This window comes from Furipterus horrens, unplaced genomic scaffold (assembly GCF_987537825.1).
Source record: "Furipterus horrens unplaced genomic scaffold, mFurHor1.1.pri manual_scaffold_1, whole genome shotgun sequence".
Lineage (NCBI taxonomy): Eukaryota > Metazoa > Chordata > Mammalia > Chiroptera > Furipteridae > Furipterus > Furipterus horrens.
Genome location: NW_028327171.1, coordinates 137,596,051 through 137,609,063, shown reverse-complemented (window position 1 = coordinate 137,609,063; position 13,013 = coordinate 137,596,051). Strand labels below are relative to the sequence as shown.

The 13,013-nt window shown below is 34.8% G+C and overlaps 1 protein-coding gene across 1 annotated transcript in view; it reads left to right on the top strand.

Moving 5' to 3' along the window:
- Positions 1 to 13,013, top strand: part of LRP1B (LDL receptor related protein 1B) — a 1,919,366-nt gene that overhangs the window by 1,538,189 nt on the left and 368,164 nt on the right. Inside the window, exon 43 of the mRNA XM_090279551.1 lies at positions 1,067 to 1,271. Coding sequence (XP_090135677.1) covers positions 1,067 to 1,271 — 205 coding nt within the window. The remainder of the gene's footprint in view (positions 1 to 1,066; positions 1,272 to 13,013) is intronic.

Genomic DNA, 13,013 nt, shown 5'->3' with positions numbered 1-13,013 from the left:
TAGCCTCTTTCACCACTGTTCCAGTTACCTTGAAGGTCTTCCTTGAAATTCTAGGATTTCCTTAGAGAATAGTTTGAGAAACACTGTTTTAAAGCCTTCTATAAAATATTTAAGTAACAAATATTATGTTAAAGGATTTGAGAGTAACCACTGGAATTCCAGAAACAACACTATCATTTATAGAAAAATTATGCTGAGTTTTGAAAAGAGAAAAAATATATTACATAAATATAGGAGCTTGGTTATTGTATTTCTTTAAAACAGCGGTTTTCAACCTGTGGGTCACGACCCCTTCGGGGGTTGAATGACCCTTTCACAGCGTTGCCTAAGACCATTGGAAAACACATATGTAATTACATATTGTGTTTGTGATTAATCACTATGCTTTAATTATGTTCAATTTGTAACAATAAAAATACATCCTGCATATCAGATATTTAGATTATGATTCATAACAGTAGCAAAATTATAGTTATGAAGTAGCAACAAAAATAATTTTATGGTTAGGATCACCACAACATGTGGAACTATATTAAAGGGTCCATGGCATTAGGAAGTTGAGAACCACTGCTTTAAAACATAAAAGGATGATGTGGAATTGAAGGAGCAAACCTAGAAGAACAGGGTCATTTTGACTTTCACCAGTTGAAAGAAATAAATAGGTTAAGAACAATGTCCAAAATGATCACAATTGTATGCATTGAAAAGGATAGTAATATGTTAGAGTGTATTTGCATTTCATAGAAAATTTAAGATGACTGTTTTGTACCCAAGTATAATAAATCTTCATCATTCATCAAACTGACTCAATTTAATTAAATTACTATTTGAGAAAATGCACATGATAATTGTTTTTCAGAAATAATCTCCAGGATTTATTTTATAAATGGGGAAATTTGAATGTAAATATAAATATGCATATAACCCTTTATTACCTATACTTCCTTAAGGTCATAGAGAAATAATTTTGCTTATTTTTAAATAGCTTGGCATTACCATGTTTCTATTAATATTTTTACTGTTAATAAAAGTTTTAATCTATTTTCACAATTTTTATTTTAATTAGTTTAATGTTTTGGACCAACTGGAATGAACAGCATCCAAGTATCATGAGATCTACCCTAACTGGGAAAAATGCTCAAGTGGTGGTCAGTTCAGACATACTCACCCCAAATGGACTCACCATTGACCACCGTGCAGAGAAACTGTATTTCTCAGATGGCAGCTTAGGAAAAATTGAAAGGTGTGAATATGATGGATCCCAGAGACATGTAAGTTAAGAATTTCTTGAGTAGAAATGTAAACATGATGCATTTGAAAAATATATGATTTATTTTTTCCTACAATATATGTATGAAAGAATGTCAAAAGAGGTTAATTTTTTGAATCAATTCAATTAGATATCATATTCAAAGAAAACTGTGGGTAATATTTTGAAAACTTCCTTCAAGTGCATTTGCTACCATAGAGACATTTTGACTCATATAAACTTTATTGTCTAGAAACAAATGATTTTTCCTACTTATTAATTGAATTGCTAATTAATGAAATTGTTAGAGTGATTTGCATAAGCTTCATTGCTATTTATAATTTTCTTGAAATGTGAAATAAAGTTGATTATTTACCCTAGGCTAAAAGAACATTAGAAAAGAATGAAATGTTCTTCTATCTGTGTTTGGGTCCTCAAAGCATCCTAAGCTTTGAAAAGAGAATAAGATTCCTTTCACAGGCCCATTCTCTGTCTCCTTTCTCTGGGTTCCAAATGAAATGTTAGCGGAAGTCTTTATGCTGCCCTTGAAGAGCCCCGAAGAGCAGATACTGGGTGGGTAGAATGATAAAAGTCCAGTGCCCTCCCCTTATCTCATGAAGACAGCAGCCCTTGGCAACTGGTAAACTCAAAGTTCAGGAGAGTAAGTCTAGGTAACTACACCACAGGAGAAATTTTTACCGTGTCACCCCCGCCCCAGTGCATGCTGAAGGACAAAATGATGCAGAGACTCTTCACTCCTCCACTATATTTCTTGAAGGGCCAGATGCTAAACATGTGAAGCTTCATAGGCCATGTTTTCTCTATCACAACTACAGTGCCTTATAGTGCTAAAGCAGATACACAGAATATGTGAATGAATAGGCGTGGCATTATTTCAATAAAACTCCATATACAAAAACAGGCAACCAATCAACAGGTCATAGTTTGCTAACACTTAACCTACATCTTTAAGCACACTCTTTAATTAAATTGACTATAAACATATATACACACACACATCATGCACACACACACATATACACACATATATAATATACTTGTATGTATGTAATGAGTTCTTGAAGGAGGATGTGCATTTATTTATATCACAGTACAGGCACCCCATTACTGTGAAGTGCTACTGTGAGTAATACTGACAGAGGACAGTTCTATGCTTAAGGAACATTAAAATAATGGACTAAGATTTGATGAGTTTAGTTTGTACTAAAAGCCGTAACTCTGATCAAATAATGCTATCTAAATTCTTGGTCTATTTTTCTAATTAAAGATTGTGTAAGCTTAGGCAAATTATTTAGTGTTTATACATTTTAGTTTTGCAATATACAATTATCTACCTAAATTCCAGTGTTATTATGAGGCTATAATGTGAAAATGTGTATCTCAATATAATTAAAGGAGTTCTAAATGAAGTTAGCAAATAATACTTTTGAAAAGACAATCAGATAAATCATTATTCTGGGTGTGGTATTATTTTCAAGTATGTCCTGATAGAGGCAATGCTTTTATGACTCTTATACCAACCCTGTATCCACTTCATCTTATTTTTATATAACTGCTTTTCTTCTTCCCCCTCCATCTATTCATAGGTGTGGCAACTATACCTACTCTAAGTGGTCCAGTAATCACTTATCTCTAATATAATTTAAAAAATTTTTGACATTAAAAAACATTAGCATTGTTATGATTCTAACTCATTTTTCATCCTTGTTTATACAGGATACTTCTGGCTGGCTGTAATTAACAGTACTGTAGTATATGTTTGAAGTTGTTAGAAGAGTATATTTTAAAGTTTCTCACTACCAAAAGAAAATAAAAATTATCTGAGGTGTAGTATATACACATTTTATAGTATGTACACTTTTAAATCATTACACTGTGCACTTTAAACTTATACAGTGCTATATGTCAGTTATATTTCAATAAACCTGGAAAAAATTCTGTACTGCAGAGATGCAAATGTTGAGGAGAGAATATTACTTTAAAGGTTATGGTTTTATTCCCCCACAGGACATCTACCAAGTTTTCCTCAAACTTAGAACTGCATCATCCTTTTCCCCTACTTCTCCAATAAATCAGCTTTGCCATCAAGAAAAATCTGTTAGACTCTAAAATTTGGAAATTATTTTTAAGTTTATTACATTCTTTCATGCCTCTAGACTCCCTCATTTTTATTGTAATATAAATTCTAAATAAAAAGAAAGGCAAAAATGTATTTAAAAAATATATTTAAAAAATTAAAAATAACTGTTCCCAACATTTTATTTAAGGACTTTATTCACTGTTTGAAAGACTTTGTTCACCACTATCCTTCTTATTTTTTAAGACTTCTGAAAAATATCAACTTACTAATCATACTTGCTAACAGTCATTGACTTGAAATGGTGGTCTCTGTATTACGCTAAGCACTTTACATTTCACTTTGTTTTCATAGCATTCCTTTGTACTAGGCATTTTTATGAGAATTTCCATGTTACTGATGAAGAAAATGATGCACAGAGTTTAGTTTACATGCCCAGGAGCACACAGCCACATGCATGGCCAGAACAGGATTTTATCGCTGGGGTCTCCTTGAGAGCCAGCCTCTTCCACCACCGTCCTATCCTTGAAGTGTTTTCATTAAGAAAAACAGACCCAACTAAGTGTACACGTATGGCCGCTTCCACAGCCTTGCAACCAATAATAAACTGTTGTTTCTTGGTACTCATATTTCTTTAATATGTTACAGTACATATCCTTTGCTCAGTGAGTATTTAAATTTATTACTGAATATTAGAATATGCCTAATAAAATCTTAGGTTCTAATGATTTACTTAATAAACTAAGTAGATTTGCTCCTTTACAAAGTAGGATCCACAGCTTGTCAGCATGAATCACAGATTTTTTTCTTTTGTAAAATTTTTCATTCATGAAATATATAAAAGAATAACAACATTCATTTTAAAGGAAATAATAAAATGAATAACTGTACACTCATTACCTAATGTTTGCCATACCTTTTTAAAAATGCACTTTAAAAATCTAATTGTCATTCATAAAGGGTCAAAATACTGATTTCTGTGTTAATAAGTCTGGAAATTGGTAAGTAAGAAAACAGTCTAGTACAGAGCATATTATTTTGATATATATTACAAGAACCTCAGTGACTGATTAAGAAGAAAATAACATCTAGCTCTAAGTGACACATTGCCCGCTTTATAACTATATTCTAGTAAACACATAGATCTTCTGCATATTCTTAAAACTGCTCTGTACATATTTCTCTCTGTTATGCTGAGACTAGTTAATCAGGGAGGTTGGTCCAAAAGACAAAGATCAGCATTTTACTGAACCATCCTTGCAAGAACATTTTCACAGCCTTTTCTCTAAAACCATTTAATAGGTTCTCTAGAGTTTTAGACATAACACCTCTTCCATGGCTCATGTTACATAAATGTTTTCCTTTTGCTTTCAGTATTTTTTTCTTTACCTTCATATTTTGTTCCCATTGTTTTCATGCAGGGTAATTGTGTAAATAGTAAAAACTTATGTTTACTTATTGAACAAATTAGAAATTAATATTCATTAAATTTATGTAATCTAATTTAGTTAAAGGTAAGATTACAAAATAAATACTACATTGGGAAGTTGGAAGTTTATATATCTTTTAAAATTATACTTTTAGTTGAATATTGAATTCAAAGCTTTCGGTATTAATACTCATATGAACATTACCAAATGTGGTCAAGTCCCTGTCTCCCAAAAATCTGGCTTTTAATAAGTATGCATCTAGATAGTTTGGCTATAGAGACTATATGACTATAATACAACAAGGATTTCAAGGTTATATAGTTTATAGTAGCTTTGTTTCTTTCTGCACTTGAAAAACAAAGATTCTATACAGCTGTGCTCTAGTCAAATAGATATAATTTTTCTTTAATGAAGGGCACACTGGATAACTTGGAAATTCTTCTATTTTACTTGAAGACCTCAGATAAGAAAAATTGTGTTCTTTAACTCAATATAAAATCTTGACATTACACTCTTTTCATTTGTGTCTTCTCTTTTAATACATGTGAGGTAAATCACAAACAGATGATTCAGCATTTTCTATTACTACATCTACCTTAGTTTCATAAAAATTATTATAATAGAAAACCCTGGCTGCTGTGGCTCAATGGATTGAGTGTTGGCCTGAGAACCAAGTGTCGCTGGTTCGATTCCCAGTGAGGGCACATACCTAGGTTGCACGACAGGTCCCAAGTTGAGGGCGCATGAGAGGCAACCAGACACTGATGTTTCTGTTCCTCTCTTTCTCCTTTCCCCTCTCTCTAAAAATAAATAAATAAAATCTTTAAAAATAAATATATACCGTTAGTTAGCCAACTGTTTTTTTTAAATTATTATAATAGAGAAAATAAAGACTTTAGGCCAATGCAAAAAGATTCAATAAGTTATATGTAAAATAGTTCATTCCTCCATTCCCTTCTGAAATAAAGCAATAAAAGCCCCCAAATAATATTCCTTTCTCCTAATACTTTCTTGCAAGAGAGTGTTTTTCAGGTTTATGTAACAGATTCCATACTTGAAGATAAATTGAATAATATTTTCCTTTAACATAGGTGGAGGTTGTCTTATCTTGATGAACACTGGGTTATTGCTAGATTTATTTCTTTTCTTTTCTCTCCCTCTCTCTTTTTTTCTTTTGAAGGCTGTGTTTAAAGGCTGTTGAGGTCCAAGGCACATCTACATACTAGCACATCAAATTGATAACACTGTTCAAGAAAAGTCTCATTTATTAAAAATCACCCTGTATATGAATTTGTGGTCTTACAGAATACAGACAGATTGAGGATGAATAATAATAATTATGTCTTGAATATAATCATTAAGTTCAAACAGAACACATCTTTTCTCTCTGAACTCACAATAACTTCTACTAATTTTTGCAAAATTATAGAACATTATGTGTGTTGAATATAGCTATATGTTTTTATGCCTAATAAAGGATTATTTTCCCCTAACATTTTAACAGATGATTCTTTTTTTTATTTTTTTATTTTTTTATTTTTTCTTAGTTGCCGAAAGATAAATTTATTTATTTATTTATTTTTTAAATCTTTTTCATTTTCTTTTTTAACATATCCTTTTTTTTAAGTATATTTTATTGATTATATTGTTACAATAGTTCCAATTTTTTCCCCTTTGCTCCCCTCCGCCCAGCACCCCCTTCCCCGACAATCCCCTCCCCAAGTCCATGCCCATGGCTCACACTTTCATATATTCTTCTTCTTTTTTTAAAAAATAATTAATTAATTAGTTAAATATTTTAACAATAAAAAATAACAATCCCTCCCTCTCAGACTTAAGACCCTTTACAATCTTATAAAGGACAATGGACTAAGGTCTCGAGCTCCTCTAGCTGCTTCAAGCTGGACATGGTCGTCGTCCTACCTACACTTGGGTCAAGAAATCCCTAATAAGAGTGGGGATGTGGAGGGGAGGGTGGCCTTCCCACATGGGGAAGGATCGTGCAGACTCCAGGTCAGATGGCTGTCTCTGGACAACGGCATGCTTGGTTTAACAGGCTGGCATCCTTGTTGTATTCTGGGGGCAACAGGGTTAAAGGACATTGTTCAATCCGTAACCACTAGATGACAAAAGACAGGGATTAATTTTTCAATGTCCCACATTAGGGAAAAGAAGGGCTTCTTTGGAGGAAGGTATGCCAGGTACATCTCACCTGTCCAAAACCCTTTTGCCCATTATACTTAGTTTGGACTGAGGGAAATATTTTAGGTTTCCCCCCTCTCAGGCCTCTGGGCTCTTTCTGTCCAAGCCATTAGGATAGAAAAGAGAAACCAGTTTTAAAGCGAAGCCCACAGACCACCTCGTTCTTCACCAACCCAGCCACTTAGTTCAGCCAAACCATTGAGTCTCAGGAGGCAGCAATGCAGACAGGATTAAGTGAGGCCTATACGTACAGACAATCACTCAGGTAATGAGATCGTAGGCTTATGCCCTTTGAAAACAGAAAACACATGTTAATTTATGTAAAATAACCCACACACAAGTTTATAGATCTGTAGGACTGTCTTATCGGAAAGACATCCAGTTGCAAGGCATTTGACATTCTTCTTGCCTGTAAATTAAACATCTTTGATGATACCACAGACATAGTTTAACTTTCAAATGAAAACAAATTTTAAATGAAAAGAAACTTTAAAAATGGTTAGCTGCACTACTTTATAGTCTACCACTGGGCATTGTGATCTTCCTTGAATCTTGATTTTTCTCCCTAAGATTACCCTCCTTGTCATTAAAGGGACTGCATTAAGTTCATTTTTAATTTATCCTGTTCATTTGCATAAACACAACAAGAGCAGCAAATGATCACTTATGATCTTTAGTTCTGCTTTGCTGGAAGTTACGCAAGGAACATTTAGGGTGACCTTCAGTGTGCCCTTCAGGGCACAGAAGCTGAGCCACATACCTGGCATTCAGCCTTGCCTGTAAACACCTGTCTTTTCCAGGTCCTCCTGGTTTTCCATTGTGCCTTAAGGTCCCTTCTAGCCATCTTTCAGGAAAACAACCCTCGCTCCTTCCCTGGAAAGATTGCTATGGACCGCTCATCGATCCAAGGTACCAGGCCTTTTATCTCATGGACTTTTATTACCTTCGAAAGTCAGTCCCAGTTGCTCAGGGCTTTTTGGTAACAACCAAAGCCCAAGCATGTCTCCTTTAGGCATGACATTCCAGTCAAAGTCTTAGTCAAAAAAATCGTTATTAACAACTGGTCTTATTAGTTTTATGCAAAGAAACTTAGGTCATTACTTACTTCTTTAGAATGCCAAATTCTGGAGGGATCAGATAGGGAGAAAATATATACAGTGTGAAGGAAAAACCTTGTCCTTCTAATATTCACTGAACTTGCATTTCTATTCTTTATATTTTTATTTTTCCCCCCACTAAAAATTTTTCTGTTTGTTTGTTTTTCCATTACAGTTGTCTCACTTTTTTCCCCCCTCTTGCTTCTCTGCACCCTGTCCCTCCATTCTCCCACATTCAGTCCCCACCCAGTTGTCCATGTCCATGGGTCATTTATACATGTTCTTTGACTAGACCCTTCCCCTTCTTACCACTTCTCTCCCTCCCATCTCTCCCTTTGTTACTGTTAGTTTATTCCTTGTTTACATACCTCTGGTTCAATTTTGCTCATTTGTTTGTGTTGTTCATTAGTTTCCTGTAACAGGTGATAGCATAAGGTAATTTTCTTTTGTTGCCTGGCTTATTTCGCTAAGCATAATTCTCTCTAGTTCCAATCATGTTGTTGCAAATGGTAGAAGTTCCTTCTTTCTTTCAGTACTTATTCATTGTCATTTTCCCCCTTTGTACTCGTGTTCCTCTCTGTCTCTCTCTGTTTCTTCATCTTCTTAAAGCAGACCCTTTAGCATCTCTTGCAATACTGGTTTGGTGGAGATGTATTCTTTTAACCTTCTTTTGTCTTGGAAACTCCTTATTTCACCTTCCATTTTGAGTGAGAGCCTTGCTGGGTAGAGTATTCTTGGTTGTAGGCCTTTGTTTTTCATTACTTGGAATATATTTTGCCATTCCCTTCTGGCTTGTAGTGTTTCTGCTGAGAAGTCTGATGATAGCCTTATTGGAGCTCCCTTGTATGTTATTAGTTGTTTCTCTCTTGCTGCTTTTAGGATTCTCTCTTTGTCTTTGAATGTTGCCATTTTAATTATGATGTGTCTTGAAGTGGGCCTGTTGGGGTTCATCTTCATTGGGACCCTCTGTGCTTCCTGGACTTGCATGATTCTTTCTCTCTTCATGTTAGGGAAGTTTTCTGTCATTAGTTTTTCAAAGAGGTTTTTTATCCCTTGCTCTTCTTCTTCTCCTTCTGGAATTCCTATGATACAGATATTATTACATTTCATGTTGTCCTGCAACTGTCTTAGAGCCTCTTCAGTCTTGTTCAGCCTTTTTTCATTTTGTTGCACTGTCTGTGAGTTTTTGTCTACGTTGTCCTCCAGCTCGCTGATCTGATTTTCTGCTTCCTCTAGCCTGTTTTTAATTCCTTCTACTGTGTTCTTCAATTCAGAGATCGTATTCTTCATTTCCTCCTGGCTCTTATTGATAGCTTCCATGTCCTTTTTGATGCTGGTATAATTCTCAGTAAGTTCCTTATATTTCTTCTGGAGTTCTTTGTAGTTTCCGCTGAGCTCATTGAGCTTCTCCATAATACATGCTTTCAATTCCATATCTGATAGTTGGCTCCCCTCTCTTTCATTTAGCATTCTTTCTGGGGACTCTACCTTTCCTTTCAATGGGGTGTTGTTTCTCTGTCTCCCCATTTTTGTGACTCCTATTGTTTGTTGGTGTTTCTTAGAATGATCTGCACTTCCTGGATCTGCCCCTGGTGGCGTCAGATCCTGTACCCGTCTGGGTGTAGGCAGCCTGTTGGAGACTTCCAGGGATCTACTGCCTTTGTCTGTCTCCTTTAGTTGATAATCTATTCAATCTGTGATTAGCGGTCAGGCTTAAGGACTGTGGGTGTGGCAGCTTAATTCCTGTAGGCAGGGCCTTTGCTTCCCCTCAGGCTGACGCCACTTGGATGGGAATGGTCTGCCTGAGTGTGGGTATGAGTCAGCACTGGGACCCAGCTGGCCTCTTCCCCAGCTCTCCCCTCAAAGCCACCATACCAAACTCTCCCCAAGCATCTCCAGTCCTCTCTGCCTTTCCTCCGCTTGAGCCCAGGGTAAGTGGGGGCCAAAATATTTTTGTATGTGATCCGCTTAAGAGCTCTTTTTCTCCAGCTGTTTCTCTCCGGCTAGCAAGAAACCCTGTGGCTTTTCACTTTTCTCAGCTGGATACTATTTTACTTTCCACTGTGTTGCTTTAGGCTGGGAAGTTCAGCTGGGGGTTTAGACCCTGCCCTTCTCAGGGGGAATCCCCAGCTGCTGAGCTGTTTCTCAGCCCCTTCAGCTGCCACCCGTGTGAGCCCAGCCAGCCCTTCCGCGTATCCGCATTCCCTACCGGTCACGTTGTGATGTAGCGGCCTTTTCTGTCTCTCCGTGGTTATAAGACTTCTCTCCAGCTGGTGTTCTGTTGGTTATTCCAGATGATTTCTCCAAAATTACACTGTAAATCCAGACTAGTTCTAGGAGGAAGTTAGTGTAGCTTTCACTTACTCCTCCGCCATCTTGTTTCTCTTAACAAATGATTCTTTAAATGCAACCTGAATATTTTCATTTCTTATATCACTTGTTGTACCTGATAACACAACTTATTCTAGTTGAAACATTGTTTTAGACAAAATTTATTTTCTTATGAATTCTGTCCTTAGATCTCAATTCATTCTTCTGAGTAAACTGGCAAAAAGTTAGTTATTTTATCACCAAGATAGTACTTCAAATATTTGATGAAAATTATCTTTTTCAGGGAAGATAGGACCTACTTTCATTGATTTAATTTACTGTACACAAAAGGTTTAAGTCTCCCACGAAATTAAAGAAACAAGTTGGACCTGATTTCCCTGTAGGTATCACAGGGATTTAGGAGTAAACTTAATCTCACAAAAGCAGGGTGGGGTGGGGGTGGGGTTCTCTATGTTTTTATTCCCTTTAATAATAGCATGGTCCAAGAAAATTGCTCAGTTAGATGATTCTGTTTGGCATAGATCAGTGATTTTCAACTAGTGCACTGCAATAATTTTTTAAACATGCAGTACCTGACAATTTAGTCAGGGGCACTGACCTCTTTTCTCTTAGATTGTCAAATAAAACAATGACAATAGCAACACAATAGCCATTTGGTATAAATGAATCAAAATTATACCTTTTTTGTGTGTCAGATAGGCTAAAAATATATTTTTGGTGTGACGCAGAATTTTAGTAATTAGCTTATGTGTACCATGTGATGAGAAAGGTTGAAAATCACTGGTGCAGATAGATCTGATCATTTTAATTAAAAAATGCACAGAAAACACATATTTCTTTCTTGGCTGAAGATATAACCCATCTCTAAGCAGCATACAAAACTCAACTTCTATTCAATCTTATGTTCTCTGTTTTTATTATATTTATTGGATAAATGTACATCTCTGGGCTCAAGGTATCTCACTATTTTGCTAGTGATCAGGATTTGTGGTTGCTCTGGCATGGTCTCCATTGTAAGCCCACATGCTTCCCACTAACTTACATACTCTGAGTTAGCCATTGTTCCCTGTACTTTAGTCATCATTTGACCACTAGAGCATAAGCTATATTTGTTCCTGAATTTAATTTTTCAATTGATCTGAAATTCTGAATACTTATTATACCTTCATTTGACTATTTTAGTGATCAATTATTCCTATGATCTATTACTAAGATAACCAGAAAACATTGAGAGTGCAACTGAGAAGTGAGGTCATCTTTTGCTATCTTTAGGGAAGATTAAAGATGCGATCTGACTTATGTTTAAAGATATACAAAGAAGAAATTTATCTTGGGAGAAAAAATACCATTTATTCTGAAAAAATATTCTGGAAGTATGACAAAATATTATGGAAATTTCAGAAACTATAAAAAATTTTCTGTTATTTGATAACTATTGAAAAGTGGACCAATTGTATGAATATCCTATCAATTCAGGACTTTACACTTCACATTTATACCTTTTTAGTTAATGTATATGTACGAAAGAGTGACCAGTATCAATTCTTGATTTGTGCCTGTCCAGTTTAGTTAAAGAGTTGGAAATCAGAGAATGCCTTCTGGATAACATTTTTTTTTCTAATTTATCATATGAGCTAAAAGCTTCTTATCTAAAAATGTACATGAATCCAGTTGAATTAATTCTAATCTTCAGTTGATTTCTCTATTTGAGGCCTTTTTGTGTGTGTGTGTATGTGTGTATTTTCTATTATTCTCATTCCTAGATCCTATTTGTTTACCTTGGGCAACTATATTAAAGTGATATATATCTATTTAATTCCCATTACTTTCAAATAGATCAATGAACCAACATAATGAATTTTATTTTTACATTTTAGAATGCACTCTACATGGCACCATAGAAATGTGTAAAACCATAGCATTAAAAAAATGATATTTAGAAGGTAAAAGGTATATAGTTATGAAAGTTTAAATAGTCTATGAAAAAAGTTAAGTACTACAAAATATAAGAAGAGATGTAAAACATTTTTCAACTTATAAAGAACTACTGCACTAATGTAATATAAATGAGTAGCCAGAAAAATAAAAATTACAGAAAAGAACGCTTTGTTGTCATAGTTGTATATTTTGTAATGTTTTTTGAAGCAGAGATTAGTAGAGAAGGATTCTGGGAGTAGAGAAATCAAATATGTCTAGGGAGTTGACAGATTGGAAAGAAGCTAAACATTACAAGTGGAAACATTTGAGAATGTATCTTTAATGAAAAGGAAACAATTTATATTTAAGTTAATCAATAAAGTTTGGAGAGATTTTTGTAAATGCGGGCATTGTGAACCCATAAATTCGGTACAATGCTATTGTTTCCCAAAGTATGTATGAAGAGTGCGTCATCTCTACAATATCCAGAGTAATTAAACATTGTTGAAACTATAGTTTGAATAAAGTGTGATAGACTTAATTACTGCATACATCTTAAAAACTTTAATATGCTCATGAACATTATAAATTTTCAGAATGGAACACAAAGATGTAGCTCTGTTCTTATCAGAAGACCACCTTTTTAAACATGGTGTGCCATGGGCTGTGTTTGTAGAGATATGAAAAAT